General features: G+C 51.4%; 1 protein-coding gene across 2 annotated transcripts; it reads left to right on the forward strand.

Moving 5' to 3' along the window:
* The first annotated feature begins 1,340 nt into the window (after nt 1-1,340).
* FAM180A (family with sequence similarity 180 member A) lies at nt 1,341-20,337 on the forward strand. Of its 2 annotated transcripts, XR_002829140.1 has the most exons (4): nt 1,341-1,619; nt 14,019-14,119; nt 15,593-16,297; nt 20,179-20,337. XR_002829140.1 is itself a non-coding variant. In XM_006088311.3 (3 exons), exons 1-3 carry the CDS (start codon nt 1,544-1,546, stop codon nt 15,935-15,937), a joined length of 522 nt encoding a protein of 173 aa, XP_006088373.1. In that variant the 5' UTR covers nt 1,341-1,543; the 3' UTR covers nt 15,938-16,853. The 2 variants fall into 2 exon arrangements, 1 of the variants encoding a protein (XP_006088373.1); XM_006088311.3 differs by lacking the exon at nt 20,179-20,337 and having other exon boundaries at nt 15,593-16,853.
* Nucleotides 20,338-20,396: the final 59 nt, after the last annotated feature.

The following is a 20,396-nucleotide window of genomic DNA, read 5'->3' on the forward strand; positions in this document are numbered from 1 at the left end:
TGCCCTGACTGGGAACCAAACCATAACCTCCTGGTTCATAGGTCAACGCTTAACCACTGAGCCATGCCGGCCAGGCTAGTCACTTTTTTTTTCAAGCAACCTCTTGTACCAGATAAAAGGGGAGTGGCCTAGTCACGCTGGGCAGCACCTCCACAGGCCGGAAACCCCCAAGGTTCACCATCTTCAAGCTGTAACATCCCACATCTGTGATTTCAGACAGGGTGAGGGAGTAGACAAAACCAAGGTGTCTATGGCGGTGCTTTGATAGTGAACATGGATCTTAAATGTTGCTACCACAAAAAGAAATGACAATCCTGTGGTGTGACAGGTGTTAGCTAACACTACACTGACGAGCACATTGCAAATACATACACGTATCAAAAAACACTTTGCACACCTTAAACTTGCACCCTGCTATAGGTCAATCATATCTCAATACAAAATAATTAATTTGATGATTAATGAAATGCCCAAAAAAATTATCATGGAAAAACACTACCATTTTGCTTGGGAGAATCAAAGTGGTTTGGTCCTAGGTCTATACACAGCCCAGAGAGCAGGTGTCATGAATGCGAAGGGAGAAAGGGGTCACCCATGGGCCCCTGGACCATTACCTGCACATACAACACCTATGCACGACCGGCACCTCTCCATTCTGCTCCTCGAAACCTGCCAACTCCCATCCCCAGAGACTGTGCGGGAGGCTCTAGCTCTGGCTGAAGGCGCCAACATCTCCAGGTCTAGCTCCAGGGAAGGACAAGACACTCAGCTCAGTCCAGTGATGGCGAACCTATGACACGCGAACTCATTTTTTTGGTTGATTTTTCTTTGTTAAATGGCATTTAAATATATAAAATAAATATCAAAAATATAAGTTTTTGTTTTACTATGGTTGCAAATATCAAAAAATTTCTGTATGTGACATGGCACCAGAGTTAAGTTAGGGTTTTTCAAAATGCTGACACGCCGAGCTCAAAAGGTTCGCCATCACTGGCTCAGACGCTACAATGACTTTGCTGTCCTCAGGCAACTCTGGGCTCCGCAGCCCAGCTCAGCCCAGCATCTGGGAGAAGCCTCCCGGCTCCCACTGCAGCCCTCGCCCGGCTCTGGTATGTGTGCGGACAGGGACAGCAGCCAGCTCTTCGCCGGGCTCTCTAACAAGTTCCACGAGTCTGTTTGTTAAAGAAAAATTCCAGTGGGTGCATCCAACACATGGAACTCAAGTACAGATTTATATTTATCCAGCCCACTGCCAAGGAGATCACATGCCCCGTGAGTCACTCCAGATGTGCTCAAAAACAGAGTCTCTCTGTGGCCGCCCAGTCCCCCAATCCCAGAGAGAGTCGGATAGACAGGTCCCCGCCCGTGCCCCCAGGAGGCAGCCTCTGCCTCCACCTTCCGAGGCGGGAGAGGGCATTGCTCTTTGGAAAAGGGAAAGGTGGGAAGAACTGTACCGTCTCCCAGGAGGACCGGGACGGGCACACCTGTAGCTCCTGGGGTCCCACTGGGGTTGAGGCGACTCCTCACCTGCGTGGAGGAGAAGATGTGTTGGAAGACGCTGCTGCTGCTGCTGCTGTGTTACGATGCTCAGGCCACTGTGGCCCACAGGTGGAGCAGGGGTGAGTTGCTTTTCATCATCTGTCTGATGCTCATCGTTCTTTTTTAAATACAACTAGGAATTGGGGGGGATTAGAAACCCCATTTCCTCCTTTAATCTCATCTCTGGGGATTGCTTTATGCTTCTTGACAAGTTAGCAGGTGTTAGGAGGTGACAGGGGACAGGACACTGGAGGAAATCAAAGCGCTGAGGGGCTTGGTCAAGGTGGGAACGCAGAAGGCATCCCTCTCAACACGCCAGGGCAAGTCACCTTTGCTGCATGGAATGTGCACAGACCCCCTCAAGCTCCTCCCCGCCCTCCCCCAGGCTGCTGCCCTGGGCAGGCGTGCGGAGAGCAGGTGTCCAGGTGTGACATGCTAACACCTGGGAGTATGGGTGACAGATGCTACCTGGAGAGCCTGGCTGGAAGTGGACACATCTCCGCAGCCAGGCAGAGCAGGCCAGCGGCAGGAGAGGAAGGGAAAGTCTTCAGCATCCTTGCGTCTACCTGCCTGCTGCCGCCACCGGCCCCCAGCCCTTCTCAGATGTAGTCCCTCAGAGCCGCGTGCCATCTTTTCTCTATGCCCAGGACCAGCTCCAGGTGGCAGACAGACAGCACTCCCAGCCAGTGGGAGTTTATCACTGTCAGGAAGTGAGGGGCCAAGAGCGTGGACCACTCATGCCGATCTGAAATCTGCCCGCCCACCCCCTAAAGTCAACTAAGGTCTCTCTCCTGGAAAGAACTGGGAAGAGTCAGGCTCATAGGTGTTTCAAGAGATCCTAACGGGGCTGAAGACTGGCATCGGGGGTCAGGATGAGCCTCCAGGTCCCAAGGAGAGTGTCAGGGAGGAAGGCCCGGCCCAGTGGGGACAGAGGGCACAGAGCAGATGGACCTGGAATGGAGGGGGGTGGGCACTGCACTTATTTGAGGCTTTATTCCCTCGTTTTTACGCCTGAGATTAGGGACTTGCCAGTTCTCTGAACTGAGCTGTGAAATGAGTGTTGCCTTGGGGCAAATAATAATGTAACATTTTCCTTTATTTCCGGTAAGACCACTACACACACACACACACACACACCACCCTGCTCATCATGTGCACAAACTTTGGGGCAACAGTTAGAAGCAGAGAGACATTGGAGTGATGTCCGGCCGCTCACCCTGTGTGACACTGGGGTCTTCCTAATTAGCCCATAAAAAAGATGGTAAAATCCACTCTAGGCTGTTAGAAAGCCCGATGAGATGATTTGATTTGTAACAGGCTTATGAACACGATAACCACATCATGAGCTGCCCCACAAGGAACTCACAGGTTTGGGCTCTTCCTCAAATGGGGCTGTGTGATCTCTGGCAAGTCTCTTAACCTCTCTGAGCTTTCGTTCACTAACAGATACCAGATTAACAAAACCAAAACTTACCTTCACTGTGTTGTTGTGAGACTCAGATTAAAAATGTAAATAAAATGCTTTGTAAACGACGAAGCACTATATAAATGTTAGCCACTTAAAAATGAAATAATTCCATTAAAAAAAAAAAAGCTTGAGATTCTCAACAGACAGTTTTATAGCAACATCCTGGGAGCAACTGCTCCGGCCCCACCCAGTCCGCACTGGGGAGGGGCTGCCCCAACAACAAACAACCAGGAAGCAGGGGCAGCGACCTAGAGGCAGAGGCGGTGAGGCAGCTGATGCTAAGCACCAGATTAGTGGTCCACGTCAGTGCGCAGTCAACAAACGATACGATAGGGAGCCCTCCGGCCCTCATCAAAGCCTTCCACATAGTGGGTCTTTCTTCGCTTTTAACATTTTTTCCTACTTATAAAAGGAATACACAATTGCCACCAGTTTTAAAAAGACGCAGTGGGAGTCACACCCAAATGTAAACAATTTTTCCAAATGTACTTACTGTTCCTTTCACCTTCACCCTTACCCCATCTCACCCCAAACCTAGGCCTAATTCCCTTTGGAAACAGCTCAGGGTGACCACCCCTATAACATCCTCCTCCTCCAATAACCCGCCCCAACCCTCCCCTCCCCCACTCCTCACCACCGCCCGGCCTATGCCCTCCCCCCACTCCCACCCCCCCCCACCCCACCCAAGGGGAGAAATGTAGCGATAAACCCAAAGGGAACACACCCTGTTGTCAGGACATCCCTTTTCCTACCGGTCTTTCTCCCCAAGAAGCGCTCTCTAGGATTCGGCCCTGGGAGGGAGCTTTCCACGCACCAGGCCGCTGTTCCAGCACCACCACCTGGATTAAGACCAAGTGACTCACCTGTGCTCAGCGCGGCCAGCCGCGAACTGGACACACCTGGCCCCCGTCCCAGCAGCCCCAGCTCCTGCCCGAGCAACCTCGGGGGCTGGAGACCACGAGCCAGTCTTTGAAAAAAAGGAATCTATGCATTAACTACCATGTAAATATCTGTTTTTTATTAAATACATATAAATTATTTCTTTAAAAAAATTTTTTTATTGATTTCAGAGAGGAAGGGAGAGGGAGAGAGAGATAGAAACACCAAAAATGAGAGAATCATTGATCGGCTGCCTCCTGCACGCCGCCCCGCTGGGGATCAAGCCCCAAACCCAGGCCTGTGCCCTGACCTGGAATCCACCCGTGCCCTCCTGGTTCATCGGTGGACGCTCAACCTCTGAGCCACACGCATCGGGCGAATTATTTCTTTTTAAAGCAGCGTCACAGGGAGGGAAGGGCAGCCCCCGGGTGCGTGGCGGGATCTGTCATTCTCGGTGTCCGTGTTCGTGCTGTGTGAGTCGCATGGGGAGGGAAGCCCGGGGCCTGAGGTCCTGCCTAGGAAGTGCTGGCGGCCTAGGGGGCGCATTAGAGGACACCCCGCTTACCGCCCAGGCACCCCGGGAGCAGGCGCTGTGCTGACCTCGGGCAGGTGAGGACACTGAGTGAGACAGGACGTGCCCAGATCACTCCGCAGCAAGGACCGCGCTGATCCTGACGCCCCACCCCTCTGGCCTCAGGGTCCGGCTGTCACTCACCCCTCTCCATCCCCTCAGCAGCCCCGAGGCCCCCCGGGAGGGGGCGGGGGCGGGGACCGTCTGGCGGCGAGGAGCAGCACACAGAAGCCCTTGCAGAAGCGCTCCCGCTGCACCCGGCGCCGGCCCAGCGCCTGGCTCGCTCCGAAGATGGCTGTGTTTCTAAAGGGCTGGCCCGGGAGCAAAAAGTAAATGACATCAGGAGGATCTGGCACAAGATCTTTTATAAACCAGAGCTTTTCCTTTCCACACCCACCGCCTTTTCCATGCGGCTGCCACTGATTCATTAACAATGTGGCTGTGTTTGGCGGGAAGTGGTCTGCAGTTGGAATCCCTTCCAACAAGCGCGCACAAGCTCGGGGTGCGGCTCCGTGGAACCCGCGGGCGCCTGGATGCGGCTCTGGTACCCTGAACCTCTGGGGGTGGGAGGAAGAGGCGGGTTTTAGCCCAGATTATAAAAAGCCAAAGGGAAGGCCGGGCTCCAGGTCAAAACGGCTCCTTCCTTTAGGGAAGCTTCGCCCATGTGTCTGAGCAAGAGGGCTTGGAGGGCTAAGGCGTGGGGACGCGCCCGCCTTGCCTGGGACCATGGAAAGCAGCTCCTCCCCGGCCAGAGCAGGGGCTCCTGGGAGACAAAGGCAGGACACGGGCTTCAGGGGACGACATCTGCTCTCTGATAATTAGCCAGGACCTGGAACTGCGCATAAGTTCTAAAATCACGCTGTTAGGAGGAGAGAGACTTAGTGAAGCACTCGGTGTGAAAGAATGGAGTTTAGGGGCGAAGATCGTGCATGTGTTTCTACGGGATCATTTATTCATTCAACAAACAGTCATGGGCAGGATGCTAGGCACTGGGAAGACAGTGACCCAAAGGAACACACCCCGTGGCTTGACAGAGCTGACATTCTAGTGACAGGAAGCAGACACATATAGAAATAAAACATCCGTTTGTCAGATGGCAATAACGTAGGGGCAGGTTAGAGGGTATCCAGGATTATAATTTTAAATCAGGTCGTCAGGGAGGGCTCCCTGAGGCGGTGACTGAAGACCTGAAGGAAACGTGGGTGTTCCAGGCAGAAGGAACAGAAGTGCAAAGGCCGGTGGCAGAAGCCTGCCTGGGGGGCTCAAGGAGCAGTGAGAAGGCCTGTGGCGGGGAGAGTAGCAGATGAGCTCAGACGTAGTGAGAAGCCACATCATGTAACACAGGTGGCATTTGAAGAACTTTGGGAAGCCAGCGAGGGTTCTGGGCAGAGGAGTGACATCTGACCTATGCTTGCACAGAACCACTTTAGGTGCTGCGTTAAGAACAGAATGAGGGCGGGAGCCGAGGATGGAAGCAGAGGCACCAGTAGGAGAAGTGCTCAAGGCTTGGACCGGGGAGCTAGCAAGGATGTGGCAAGAAGTAGCCAGATTCCAGATCTATTTTGAAGGTAGAGCCAAGACTCGCTGATAAGTTAGATTCGAAATGTGAAAGAAAAAGTCAAGGACGGCTCTCAGGTGTTGGGCCCGAGCAACTGAGAGAGATGGAAAGACGGCAGAGAAGTAGGAGATCCGTGGGTGTATGCATGTGCGTGTGCATGTGTGTGTGTGTGTGTGTGTGTGTGTGTGTGTTGGGGGCTAGGATTGGCCTGGGAATCAGGAGAGAGAACTGTAACATGTCCAAAAGGAGATTCCTGTAGGCAGCTGCATATATAAAAGTCTGGCCTGGAAATAATAAGCTGGAAGTCAGTAGGGAAGTGAGGGTGGCTAGACGAGGAGACGCCCCAATGAGGCCAGAACTCTGCAATCTGAGAGGAGGGTGGGGAGGAAGAGCAGACAGCGAGGCAGGATTTTTTTTTAATCGAAGAAGTAACACGTTTTCATGTTGACGTGAAAGACCCAGTGGAGAGGGAAAGGGAACCATGTAGGAGAGGAGGGTGGAGAGGTGAGCAACAGTTTTCTTGGAGACGCTCGTGGGAAAGTTGGCTCTAGACAGGAGGGTGCCCACAGTCACAGAAGAGAAGTCGGTATCTGGGCAAGAGGCAGGTGACTGGTTTCAGGGGGCAGATGGGGTGAAATCATCGTCTATGTCACAGTGAAACGGAGTGAGAAATGGGAGAAATGGCCGGGAGGCATGTCAGGGCCTGTGTGAGAATAACGATGAATTTGAAGTGAGACCATGGGTGTGTTTCCCTCCCCCCCACCCCCCCCCCACATTCAGGTGCACCGGTGCAGGTGTGGGAAAGGTGAGGAGGTGGGTTGTGCTTTATGCCAAGTGATTGCAAGGGAGCAAAGAGGGAGCAGAGGAGGTGAGGATAGGTGTCAGTGTGATCACAGGGCTGTAGGCATTTGACCTTGCATAGCACATTATAAATCAGAGTCAGAGATTTTTTTAATATGTGTGCTTCATTTAATATGTTACAGACCATAACCATTCATTCATTCACAATGAACATTATCCTTCCTGTAGTTATTCAGAACTGAGGAACACCCAGTCTTTGGACAGACGTGCCTACAAAAAGATAGCATTGTTCACCTATTGGCGAGAATGGGTTTTGGAGCCTGTGAGATCTGGGTTTTCATTGCAGCCCTAGAGCAAGCAAATCAGATGGCCTAGGACTGTGGTCGGCACACTGCGGCTCTCGAGCCACATGCGGCTCTTTGGCCCCTTGAGTGTGGCTCTTCCACAAAATACCACCTGCGGGCGCGCATGTACAGTGGGATTGAAACTTCGTGGCCCATGCACAGAAGTCGGTATTTTGTGGAAGAGCCACACTCAAGGGGCCAAAGAGCCGAATGTGGCTCTCGAGCCGCGGTTTGCCGAGCCGCAGTTTGCCGACCACTGGCCTAGGCCAAGTTTCTTAACCTCCAAGTTTCTTCTCTCTACACAGGATAGGAATACTTACCTCACACAGTGCACATGGAAAGCACAAAGCACGCTGATGGGAGCCCAGTGGGCTCGTGAGCTGTTGTTAGTCCGAGCGCCACATTTTAACAACTTCGGTCTGAGGTCCAAATGTGTCTTTCCACAGAAGACGTGGACAGAACATGCTGTGACACATGGTTCCTGCCTGTCTGGGTCCAATTTCTGCACTAACTCAGTGCATGTGGCATGACCTTCAGCGAGTGAATCATTTGTTCTGTGCTGGTCTGTCCAACAGAATCATAACCACTCAATTTCTCCCTGAGGCTCAGCTGTGCAGGGCGTGCAGGAGGCGGGGAGAGCTCACAGCCCCCGCCCCGAGGCCAGCCGTGCGGGAGACGCCATGCGGGGAGGCTGGGAGTCCTCGTGTCCCTGGTCACACTGCGTGGCCCTCCTGGCACAATCACATCCTGAAGAAATCGCTGGAGACTGGCTGGGCGGGGAGCACTGAGTGGAGAAGAAAGAAACAAACTGGCCCAGTTTTACACCAAAAAAGTACACAAAGTCAGTGATTGTGACAAAACTGTGCCAGCAGTCTTCTCGCCCGAAGCTCGATGCTCAGTGGTGCAGAGGTGGGCACGGGTCCTCCTGCCAGTCCCTGGTCTCCCCAGCCCGCCCCCTCTCTCTCCTCCCTCAGAGGAGGAGTCCCTGCCGATGGCAGCTGGGGAAGCACTCAGGTCTCCTCCTCTCAGCCCTGCAAAGACTGCGCTGCCCCAAAGCTGACGGTGAGGAGGAGTCGAACCTAAAATGACCTCCATAAATTTGGGAGATGGGACGGAAGGAAAGGAAGCAAACCCAGCAAAGCATGCACGGGAGAGTCTCCAGGGATGTTGTGTTCTGTTGTTGCCTTTCCTTTTTTCTTTAATAGCTGGGTTTTTTAGAAATCATTCCAAAATATAGGCATTGAGCCTGCACTCAGAGCCCAGCTACCGAGTCACGCAGTCACCGAGGTCCAGGGGAGGAAGCGTAAGTTTCCTCCCCCGGGAGCTGGCGGTTGCCGGCAGATGTGCGATGTGTAGGATGGACGCAGGAACCACAAGGGCAGAGGAGGAACCACGCTGTGCGGCCGGGCTCACGGATAGGCCCTGGGGACAGGGCTGTTTTTCTCGCCAAGGGGGAGCGAGTGTAGTTTAAAGCTTCACACACACACCTCTGGGAGCTGGCCAGCCTTTGTTTTGGCCACTTACATTCTGGCAGGGTCCAGACTTCCCCTTTATGGGCAAAACCACCTGGAGTGACTGGAGGTTAACGTTGTACCTGGATGTTGGGACATGGAGCAGACACAGCCTGCAGCGAGTCCAGTGGAGAGGAAGGTACCCTGTCCCATTCCTGAGGAGGGAGGCCCTGGCGGCGCTGAGATGCCCCCCAGCTCCCTGCACCTCTGCCTGCCACACGCAGTCAGAGCCGCTGCAGCAATGCCAGGGGTGCCTGCAGGAGGTAGGGGCACTGGCTGGGGGTGGGAGGAGGGAGGAGCCCCCCCTTTTCAGATTCCTGTGCTCCCCACACACTTCCGGAAGCAATCGTCCATCCCCTGGCTGGTCTAGAGGCTGAAGTTATTTCTCACAATCTTTCCCAAACTCTGTCATTATTTTTGAAACGATGAGAACAACGCTTCCATGATGAACCTCCGCTTTGAATCAGGAGGTACATCCTTCCCACCTCTTTGAGGACGAGGGGGCCCTGGGTGAGCATGTTGGAGTGTTGCTGTCCCAGGGAAACGAATGAGTGAAGAAAGGCAGGTCTAGCCGGTGAATAACCTCCCCAGAGGCAGCCCCCGAGTCTGTGACAGGCAGCAGAAAGGCTCCGTGCCTGGGACACTCGTCCCCTCCTGTCCCCTTCACCTGCCGGGTGAGAATGCCTTTAAGGCAACCAATCCCTTTAATGTCACAGTAAGAGAAAGGCTGGAAGAAGAATGAAAGAAGTAAAGTTGCTCTCAGATCCTATCCCGAGAAGACGGTTCATCACACCTTCGTGGGAGGAGCACCCAGAAACAGGTCACATCTTGGTCTTGGACCAGCTCTGGTCCTGGTGTCGTCTCCCGCCAACGAGAAAGCGGAGTCGGAGCACACGCCCTCTTGTGTCTCTACTTTGCCTCCATCTCTTCAGATGAGCCTGCAAGGCCTCCGATGGGAGTGAACTTTGCATTTTGGCGCCGTGTTCTTGGCTGTGGATCCGGATAGCCCAATGGTCATCAACCCGGCCTGCCCGTTATAATCACCTGGGAGCCATAAACAGTCCTGATGCCTACATCCACCCCAGAGACACCCGTGAAAGGGCCTGAGAGGTGGCCGTGGCATTTGAGTTTTTAAAAACTCCCAGGTGATTCTAATGTACAGTCAAGGTTGCGAGCCACTGGGCTCACCTGAGAGTGGCCATCCGGCCGAGGCACCACCTTCTATACAGCCTCGGGCGAGCACCTGCTGGTTCTCAGCCTTGGCTGCCATTAGAAGCCTCTAGGAAGCTGCCAAAAATCTACTGTCCCAGTTCGCCCCCCCTCATTTGACTAAATCAGAACCTATGAAGCAGGGACAGGGCACCAGTATTTTGTTATTTTTTAATCCTCACCCCAGGATATTTTTCCATTGATTTTTAGAGAGAGGGGAAGGGAGAGGGAAAGATAGAAAGAAATAGAGATGTGAGAGAAACACATTGATTGGGGGGGCCAGGGAGGAGCGCAACCGAGGTACATGCCCTTGATTGGAATTGAACCTGGAACCTTTCAGACCGCAGGCCGACGCTCTATCCCCTGAGCCAAACCAGTGAGGGCCGGCACCAGTAGTTTTTAAAGCCCTTGCTCGATGCTAATGTGCGGTCAAGGTTTTGGACCCGATGCCTAGGAGCCGCCTCACTCTCCTGAGCTCCACCTAAAACTACAGGCAGAGGCAGTGAGCGAACAGAGGCGAAGCCCTAAATCTCTGATTCTGTGAGGAAATGGCCAGTTTTCTGGCAACGAGAACAAATTCTGCTAAAATGCGAGGCTAGGAAAGACTGCTCCAGCCATGGCTCCTTCCCACAGTGGTCTGAGGGAGCAGAGGTCATGCCGGTCAGACTCCTCCAGTGCGTGGATTTCGTCAGTCAACAGCGGCGCCTAGCGCTCGGCCTGGAAGCCTGCCAGGACCTGCTGGGGGCAGAACCCTACAACCATCTTCATCCTAACCCGAGAGGAACTCGCGGTATAGATAATAAATGCGTACAGAGAAAGCAATCTTACAGCAATACTCCACCAACCAGCTCTTTCCAGGGAGTGGAGATTCCTACCAGTGAGCTTTTCAGGAAATGTCTTTATATCAAAGATGTTTCATTTTTATTACTTCAGATCAATTTTTTTCGAAGATGCTTATGCAGCCCCCTGCCTTCTTTAACACAGTACCTGGATGTCAGTGGGCCCATTCTTGATGGTCCCAGGACACCAGTATCAAGAAGCAGAGCTGGCATGCATGGTGATGCAGATTGCTTTGCCCAACTTTAGGGGGCGCTACTTACCTCAGAGCCTCAGGTTCTTTACAGTTAGTTGCCCAGTTTTCTGGGAGATCACAATCCAGTGTCTTGGAGAAGCTGTACCTTTTTCTTTCTTTTTTTAAAATGACATGATTTATTTTAAGTGCTTCCCAGATATAAACTCCTCAAATGGTATAATGTGTCCATTTACTGCTCCTGGATTCAAGGTACCAAGCCATATAGAGAATCTTACTTCCTCATTTATGCATTTGGGAGCATCTTCCGTAATATGAAATTTAACCAAAATCTCTCTATGCAATTATTTATGTTTTGTTTTTAATTGCTGTGTTGGTGGTTCGAGCCCAGTCAGGGCTTGAATAGTTATTTTGGTGGCAGCATACTGCAGCAGAAAGAAGAGTCATCTAAGATTAAGGGGATCTGACTAATCTACACTAATAATAGACAAATATGTAAATTGACCATACCTCTGCAACACCCCACAGCCAATCAGGAGGGGATATGCAAATTAGCGGGACAAAGATGGTGGTGGCCACGGAGCCAGCCGGAGCTGGCAGGAGGCTTGGGTCACCCCCGGCAACAAAGGAAGCCAAGCTTCCCACCCTCCTGGGCCGGCTGCGGAAGGAGGGGCCTGTGGGCGGTGGCCACGGAGCCAGCCTGAGTGCGCAGGAGGCTTAGGTTGCCCAGACCGGCTGCCAAGGGAGGGGCCTGCAAACAGCCCTCAGCCCCTCACCCAGGCTGGCCATGCCCCCATGGGGTGAGGGTCCCCTCTGGGGGGTGTGGCCAGCCTGAAAACAGCCCTCAGGCCCTTACCCAGGCTGGCCATGCCCCCCCAGCAGGGACCCTCACTCCATGGGGGCATGGCTGGCCTGAAAACTGCCCCAGCCCCTCACCCAGGCCGGCACTGTCCCCAGTTGGGACCCCCACCCCAATGGGGGCATGGCCGGCCTGCAAAACACCACAGGCCCCTCACCCAGGAACCCTACCCCCCAAGGGAACCCCCTCCCTGATCTGGGACACCCTTCAGGGCAAACCAGCCAGCCCCCACCTGTGCACCAGGCCTCTATCTATACTAATAAAAGGGTAATATGCTAATTAGACTGGGAGACCTTCCAGGAGACCTTCTGGACATTCTTCTGGACAAAGCCATGGTGGCGAGCCGAGGTAAAGCGGTTAGGGGGCCAAGAGGGAAGGGCAGTTGTGGGTGATCAGGCCAGGATGGGATGGCAGTTGTGGATGTTCCAAGTCACGGAGCCTTTCTGCTGCTTTACCCAGACTCGGGGGGCGCTTCTGGGGGAGATTATCCCCCGGCTAGACCTACCTTTTCTTCACTCATTCGTTTCCCTGGGATAGGGGGATTACAACATGGTCAGGGAGGAGTTGGGTGGTCACCAGACAGGTGGGAAGAATGTTTCGCGGCATTTAGGCCGGCAGTCCGTCATGTAAGCGTTTTTGTTTTCGCTGTCCCAGTTTTCGAGGGGGATGTGTAACACCCTGTTAAGGCCCAATCCCCCAGGCATTGAGACATCCCCTGAGGGATCCCAGATTGGAGAGGGTGCAGGCCGGGCTGAGGGACACCCCCCCCCCCCCGCCACGAATTTCATGCACCAGGCCACTAGTGATTTAATATTTGACATATCACCCTGGTCCCAGTTACCTTAGGCGCAAGAAGCTGTGCCTTTTTCTATCAGCTGGCAGCAGGCTTGGCAACCATGGGGCTGCGGGGGTAGGCATGGCTGTCTGCTCCTAGCCTGATACGACCCAGAGAACTGCAATGTATAATGATTATTCCTACGCTCTGTAACATTCTGTCTCTTCCTTCACTTGGCCTCATAAGGTCCTAGTTCTCCCTACTCTCTACCCGTAGCAGCCCATCCATCTTCCTCCAGCTACTGTTTCCAAACGCAACCACAAAGAAACAGCGTTAGTGAGTCATTGACTTTGTCCCAAATGCATTTCTAAGTCAGCGGATCCTTGGGAGGAAGCCTAAGCCTGGCTCCACACTCCCCTAGAGCCACCTGTCAGGGTCTTGGGCAGCTCTCTTCCTTTCCTTTGTCACCTGTGTCCAGATTCTTGGCAGCTGTACTTCAGACGGCGGGGGAATAGCCAGAAGCCTGATCCTCTGATGAAAAGTGTTCTCAATAAATAGAAACCAGCACTTCATACTGATCCGATGCTACAATGTGCATTACTATTAGAGAACAGTATTATTAGGGGACTCATTTGTTGCACGTGTAGGGGTTTGTTTGCTCATTTCTGTTTGATTTTAACATAAGTTCCCTTGACATATAGGGGTGGGCAAAAGTAGGTTTACAGTTGTGAGTGCTTGAAACACAGAGTTTAAAAAGCTATTGCAATAATCATGACCTGCCCTAGCCGGTTTGGCTCAGTGGATAGAGTGCAGGCCTGTGGACTGAAGTGTCCCAGGTTCGATTCCGGTCAAGGGCACATGCCTGGCTGTGGTCTCGATCCCCAGTAGGGGGCGTGCAGGAGGCAGCCAATCAATGATTCTCTCTCATCACTGGTATTTATCTCTCCCTCTCCCTTCCTATCTGAAATCAATAAAAATGTATTTAAAAATAAATAAAAATAAAACATTTATTTAGAAATAAATAATAATCATCATGACCTGCATGTCTTTCTCCACACAAACAACCATAAACCTACTTTTGCCCACTCCTGTACACTACATACAGGGTGTCCAAAAAATGTATACATACTTTAACAGCTGATAGCTCAACTTTGAAAATGAAATGTATTTTAATGAACACTGCCTTTGTAATTATTCAGAGTGTGTGTACACATTTTTGGGGACACCTATATTTTCCCAAGCTTTCTGGGATGGTTCTGATAAGCAGCCATGTCGGAAATCACTGGTCTGAAACAGGAACATCTGACATGCCTGGGAGCTTCCGGGACACATCAGAGCTGCCTGTCATCTCTCCCGCTCATTGACCACCACAGCTTCCAGTCCGTCACTTTCAAGACCGTCTGGCTGACCTCAAGGTTACGGAGGGGAGGGCCAAGTGCACAGCTGCTGGAGCCTCTGCTTTTGTTTCTTGCAGCCGTGCTGTTCCCTGCTGCCCATCGGCCGAAGAGATCGTCCTCAATGCCCTTGAACCCCGTCCTGCAGAGCTCCCTGGAGGAAGTAGAACTGCTCTACGAGGTAGGCAGAGGCACAAGTGGCCACATCACCCCAAAGGCGTTGCAACTTTTCTGTTTGTTGGAGGAATGACCTGAGCCCCTGAGAATGAGGGCCCTGGCTGCCTTAGGGACTGGCCTGGACTCCTTTGTGGGGCCATCAAACCGTGGCCATCCCAGAGTAAGGTATTCCTCGAATCTCCTCTCCTTTCCCACATGCCAAACAGGGAGAGGTGGCATTAGGAGGTCACTGGGGGCAAAATTAGAGATTTAGGTTGGGCCCCAGGTGCCACTCCCAGCACCCTAGCAGCAGAGTCAATGTCTCGAGCAAATGCCAGGAGGCAGGACTCATCATAGGGTTCAGGCAACGCCAAGCCGCTTGTCTGGTGGAGCCCTGTCTCAGGTAACTGCCTACTGTGACAGCCCAGTCTCTGACCATCTGGGCACCCCAAAGGCTCTCTTCCTCTGCCCCTCATCTCCACCACTCAGACCCGCTTCTCCAAACCACGGGTAAATTTCCCAAGGCCCCTTGATCCAATTCAGCGATAAAATTCCAGGCTCAAGGTCTGAGCTTTAGTTCTGGTCCTGCCACTCATCAGCCATGTGACCTTGCAGCAGCCACCGTGTCTCTGGGCCCGGATCTCCTCAAATGTTAAATGAGGGATACAGTGATCTCCAAAACTCCCCTCCTGCCTTGACATCCTCTGGCATCCTCCATGTGCCAGAACTCTCCGGCTAAGAAAGAGACAGCCTGCTGCAGGCAGGTCCGACCACGGGGAACTCACTGGGAAATGCATAGCCTTCACCGAGTCCTGAACGTGGGAGTCTATCACAGGTCCCTTTGAGAAAGACAGGAGCGTGGAGATGGATGGAGCGGGGGAAGCTGGAAGCAGACACAAGTTAGAACCCGAGTCCAAGAGGTGTTTACTAGGTCCTGATGTGAGCCCAGCACTGAGCAAGGGATGCATGCGGCAGGCCCCACCCCCACTCCTAAAGAACGGGTGAGAAGTGAGGACAAACCTCTGTGTCCCACTTAAGTCCTAGCACCGCTCTCTGCGTCCTTCAATCCCCAGCTTCTGATTTAGAATTATCTGAAATAGTTCATGATTTAGAAAATCTTCGGTGGGTGGGTGGGAGGGAGAAAGGGAAAAATGGGTTAATCTGGGACACCAGAAATAATAAATAGTCATTAAATAGTGGCTTTGTACCAGGGACAATGTTTGTACCAGGGTGTCCATAATTGTCTTATTTACTTCCCACAACAGCCCTGTAGAGTATTTTTGCTACTAACCATTTCACAGAGGAGGAACGTGAGGCTCAGGGACATGCAGTAAGTCACCCAAGTCGGTGGGAATGTCAGAACTGGAACCCAGGTCTCCTGGATTCCAAAGCTCTTTCCACAGCGGCCTCCCCCAAGGAGGACAGGTGAGGATGAAAACAGTGGTGTCCTCCACAACGCCCAATGCTTCATGTGTTTCCATACCTCATGTCTCACCAGTTCCTGCTAGCTGAGCTGGACATCAGCCCCGACCTGCAGATCTCCATCAAGGACGAGGAGCTCGCCTCCCTAAGGAAGGCCTCTGACTTCCGCACCGTCTGCAATGATGTGATCCCCAAGCGCATCCCGGACATCCGACGGCTCAGCGCCAGCCTCGCCAGCCTCCCCGGCGTCCTGAAGAAAGAGGACTTTGAAAGGACAGCGCTGACCCTGGCCTATGCGGCCTACCGCACAGCCCTGTCCCAAGGGCATCAGAAGGACATCTGGGCCCAGTCCCTCCTCAGCCTTTTCCAGGCCCTGAGGCATGACCTGATGCGGTCCTCAGGCTCCAGAGTGTCTGCCTGAGAGGCAGGCCCACACCAGGACCTCGGAGCAGGGCCCCGCACACACAGTAATCCAGAAATTCTTCATTCTCTACACCATTTATAGAGGCCAGCAGCAAAACACATGCCACCAGCTCAGAGTAGCAGAGATAAAATAATTCAGCCCCATGCTCTTTCCCCGTGGTAGCTTCCTGACAGGCGCATCTGATTCATGTCATAAGGTGACCTGGGCCGGAAGAAAGGGCTGGAGTGGTCATTCAAGATGCCTCCAGAGGCCGAACAGTTTGCCTGGTGACATGCAGAGTCTAAGAGCCGCTTCCACACTGAGTGACTGCCACAAACCCCCACGAGGGAGGACAGAGCTGGAGGAGACATCATAGAGGTTTGAGCATGGTGGGAAATGGGGGACAGAGTTCTTTGGTCCTAAGAAATCAGGGTGCTGGGTTCAATGCACATTTTCTGAAGGCTCTGTAGTAAGATACAACAAAGCTAGAGCGACAGCCAAATAAGTACTTTGTTAGCCAAGGATAGACTCTTCAATTTTTCTAAAAGTCGCCGAGAAGAATGAGTTAGAAAACTGGTAATTGTCTGACCTGTATGTCTTGACTCTTCTTATGTGAGGGCTGGTCTACTACAAACAGGCAACGCCTTGTCTTCTGAACAGGGAAGCCAAGCTAATGCAGAGAGGTCCTGCTAGCAAAGAGGGGGCACCCGCGGCCTCGCCTTTCTGTCTTAACTCAGATTACTTAGCATCATCAGAGACTCGGTGCTCCAAATACAACTGATTTTCAGATGACAGAATTTTACCCTTTCAAAGCGTTTTTCATGTTAGCGATATTGATTTGATATCTTTTGAAACTTCGCAGATGGAATGCCTTAAGCCAGGGGTCCTCAAACTACGGCCCGCGGGCCACATGCAAATACAAATATTGTATTTGTTCCCGTTTTGTTTTTTTACTTCAAAATAAGATATGTGCAGTGTGCATAGGAATTTGTTCATAGTTTTCTTTTAAACTATAGTCCGGCCCTCCAACGGTCTAAGGGACAGTGAACTGGCCCCCTGTTTAAAAAGTTTGAGGACCCCTGCCTTAAGCTTTTATTTAGTAGCTCTGAAACATCGAAGGAAGGAGTTGGATAACCTAATCTCTAAGGTTCTTCGACTCCTGACATTTCCAGTCACTTATCTAACGGTGAGCCAGTGCACCGGGACCCGCGAGGCCTGCTGGACTATCGTGCCAGCCCGGCAGGTGCCAGCTTGGCTCATTCTGTCTCGGGGTGAGCTCTTCTGCTGCCTTCCTCGCTGTCAGGCGAGAAGAGTGCGCTTTTCTCTGTGACCAACATCACTTGCTTTTTGCATTTTGTTCTTTCGTAGCTTACAGCCACTAAAAATCGGATGGCTAGGCTTGTTATACCTCTGCGCTAAGAGTTACTAGATGAAGGCCTCTGCTGAGCGAAGCGCCTGGGTTCCAGTAAAGAGTCCCCACTCGCTCAGAGATCGCTCTGTGCCCCCCGCGCCCCCCCGCCCCAGGTTTACAGCCTGGTCCTGGAGGCTGACGTCCACGTAGTCTGATCTTTGAATGAGTGAGGATTCGTTGGGCTAAATTTGATTTTGAAATGGGTATTTAACAATTGTCATTTGATGATCACAAAAGCTGGTCTGGACTTCTTTGAAATCGTTGAACATGTGCGCTTTACCTAGCAGCCCCAGCTGCGTGATCTTTTTGGAGAAGTACTAGAATGCAGGAAGGAGGTACCAGAGAAAAACATAGCTTTGCATCCTGATGGTCTCAGACGCAGAAGATAATAACTCACGCCCCCTCCTTCTTGTTCTCTGATGGCACTGCTCATTTACCGCCCTCAAATGCACGCTGAGGACAAATGCTTTTTTGCTCATGTTTCCTCTTCCTAATATTATCGGTTCTCTTTCACATGCTCTGCTGGTCTCTTTTTTAAGTTTAGTTTGTGTCTCTGCAGCTCTCTCTTGGGCTTGATTCTGATTCTCTTTGCCCCCATTTCTTGGAGCCGCGCCAGGTGCCCTGGGGTTGACATTTGCACACTATCTCGGCCGCCCGCATCGTACCCTGAGCACCCTGGCTTTCGGCCTCCTTTGATTATCACTGTCTGATGAAAACAAAGATCAAAGCAGAGACAGGGGTGGGACTGCCCACAGGCAGATTAGCCTCACAATATACCTTCACTGTACTTCTCCTTGATGTGAGATTTGAAGGGGGTTAGTAGAGGCCTCAGCCGCTAGACACTGTACAATAACTACCCTGACCACCAGTCTTGCATCCTATGCTGGGACGCCACTCCATCGGAAGGGGGTCTGGGAGCTTTCAGGCACCAGCTGGAAAGACCCACCGGTGGTCCCCTGGTTACCCTGTCATGCTATGCATGGCTGCTCCAAGTCGGGGGGTCCGTGAGTGGGAGGATGATTCCCAGACCAGGGAGAGCAATCAGTGGTGGTTCATTCACCCTGTCACAAAATAGTAAAGGCACTTCTGTATTCAAGAATTCGGGTCCATGTTTGTGTGGCAATACATGACTGAAAAAAATAGAAAAAGAAAAGTCATGAGCTTTTTTAAAGACAAGTAAATATTTCATTTTCAGTAACTAGATACTTCAACATTATTTTAGTCTGAATACAAATTAGTTGTTTACCCACAGAAAATTTTATAACCATGACTTCATTTACATCCAAAATCAAATGTTACACTCGTGACCGCCACCCCAAAACCCGCCTCTCTGCCCAATGCACAAGAAAGTAGAAGACTGGACAGAAACGGAATCTTCCATTTGCCTCATTAATGCCACACTGTACACACCACAGTCACAACTGAGTCACAATGTGTCACATTTACTCATAAACGGAACAGTTTTGGGTGTGATGTTTGTAGTGGAAATTTGAGGATCTAGAAATTCTGGAAGTTTCCTCCATACCTCTGGTGTCACTCAAGAGACTTTGCAAAATGTCTATGTGCTGTCATTGCTCTCTCGCCTCCCCTTGACTCTAGCTGAAAGAGAATCACGTAAGCCGTCAGTCAGAAGGTATTTCCACAGGTAAACTGATCTAAGATCAAATGCTTGTTAAATGACTTTACATGGCACCCCCTACTTTCCTAACCCTTTCTGATGTCTTACTTTTTTTTATTATAGTAAATAAAGACAAAAAACCACAACACAAATTAACTATCCGAACCATTTTTAACTGTAGGGAGATGTTAAAAATTAACTATATGCACATTGTTCTGTGACAGATCTCTTGAACTTTTTCATCCTGAAAAAATGGTATCTATGGGACAATAACTCCCCTTTTCCTGCCCCCCCAGCCCCTGGCGACTACCATTCCACGTTTTGTTTCTAAGAGTTTGACTACTTTCAATACCTCATATAAGTGGTATTTATCTTACATTTCTTAAGTGTTGTATTCTGGAAAATGCTTTCTGCAACTGAAAAGTGGCTAGAGTTCTGAAGAACTACTGGTCTTACTGTGTCACTCACCTTACCTAATTTTATTTAACAAATATTCACTATGGTGTAATAAATAAGTCATGATGGAGTTATTAGGCTCAGTGGAATCTTTGTTATCTCAGATTATCTCACCCAGAAATTTGAAGTGGTTGGGGGGGGGGGGGGGTAACAGCAATGTTGATTTCCACAGCTATTTATTATTATCCAGTCTCTTTAATATTTGCCACCAAACATCACACGTGTGGCACTGTCCATACTGAGTTTCAAAATCATCACAGAAAAGAAAGTTCAAATGTAGTAAATACCATAGTCTTCAACAGGCATTTAAAGAGATAAGCCATCACAGCCCATCCTGTAACAAAAAGATAATTTCTCAGGGGGCCTAGGCTGTCCAGGGTTGCACCTGCCTTAGAAGTCAAGAAGAACTGGTTTTCTGGAGTCAGTTTTCCAGTCACTTTAACTTTAGCCTGGGGACCATTTCCAACTGGTCGAGCTATAGATCTTGGGACGCCATTCCTTACATTCCATGAATTCATGAGAACGTGGGTTTCATAGCCCCTGACTCTGCTCAGCGTCTCTCAGATCAAGGCAATGCTGCCGAGAACCACCAGTTACAGAACGTTTGGGTTTTCTTTCTTTCCTTCCTTCCTTGCCCCAAATCCACATGTCATTTCTGAGAAAGGCTAACAGCTTCTCCTGATCTGTAAGCAGCGAAAGTCCAGAGTCCACCTGCTGCAAAGGCCCTGTCCCTGAACTTGACAACTTCTCCCCTGTCCTCCCCTCTCCGCGCAGCCCAGCCAAAGGACGCCTTCTGCTTCTTCTTTGGTCAAAAGCCTCAGAGAAGGGCATTTGAGCACCTACTCAGGCCAGAAAGACCACTGACGTCTGGGCACCAAGTGCCTCTGAGGTGAGACTGGCATCTAGACTTTTCCAGATAGGCAGCTATCCTTCCCGTTCTCCCCCAAAAGGTCTGGGCGTTCTTACAGGCTGACACCTCTGCTGACTTGGAC

Source organism: Myotis lucifugus, unplaced genomic scaffold (assembly GCF_000147115.1).
Source record: "Myotis lucifugus unplaced genomic scaffold, Myoluc2.0 scaffold_46, whole genome shotgun sequence".
Taxonomy (NCBI): Eukaryota; Metazoa; Chordata; class Mammalia; order Chiroptera; family Vespertilionidae; genus Myotis; species Myotis lucifugus.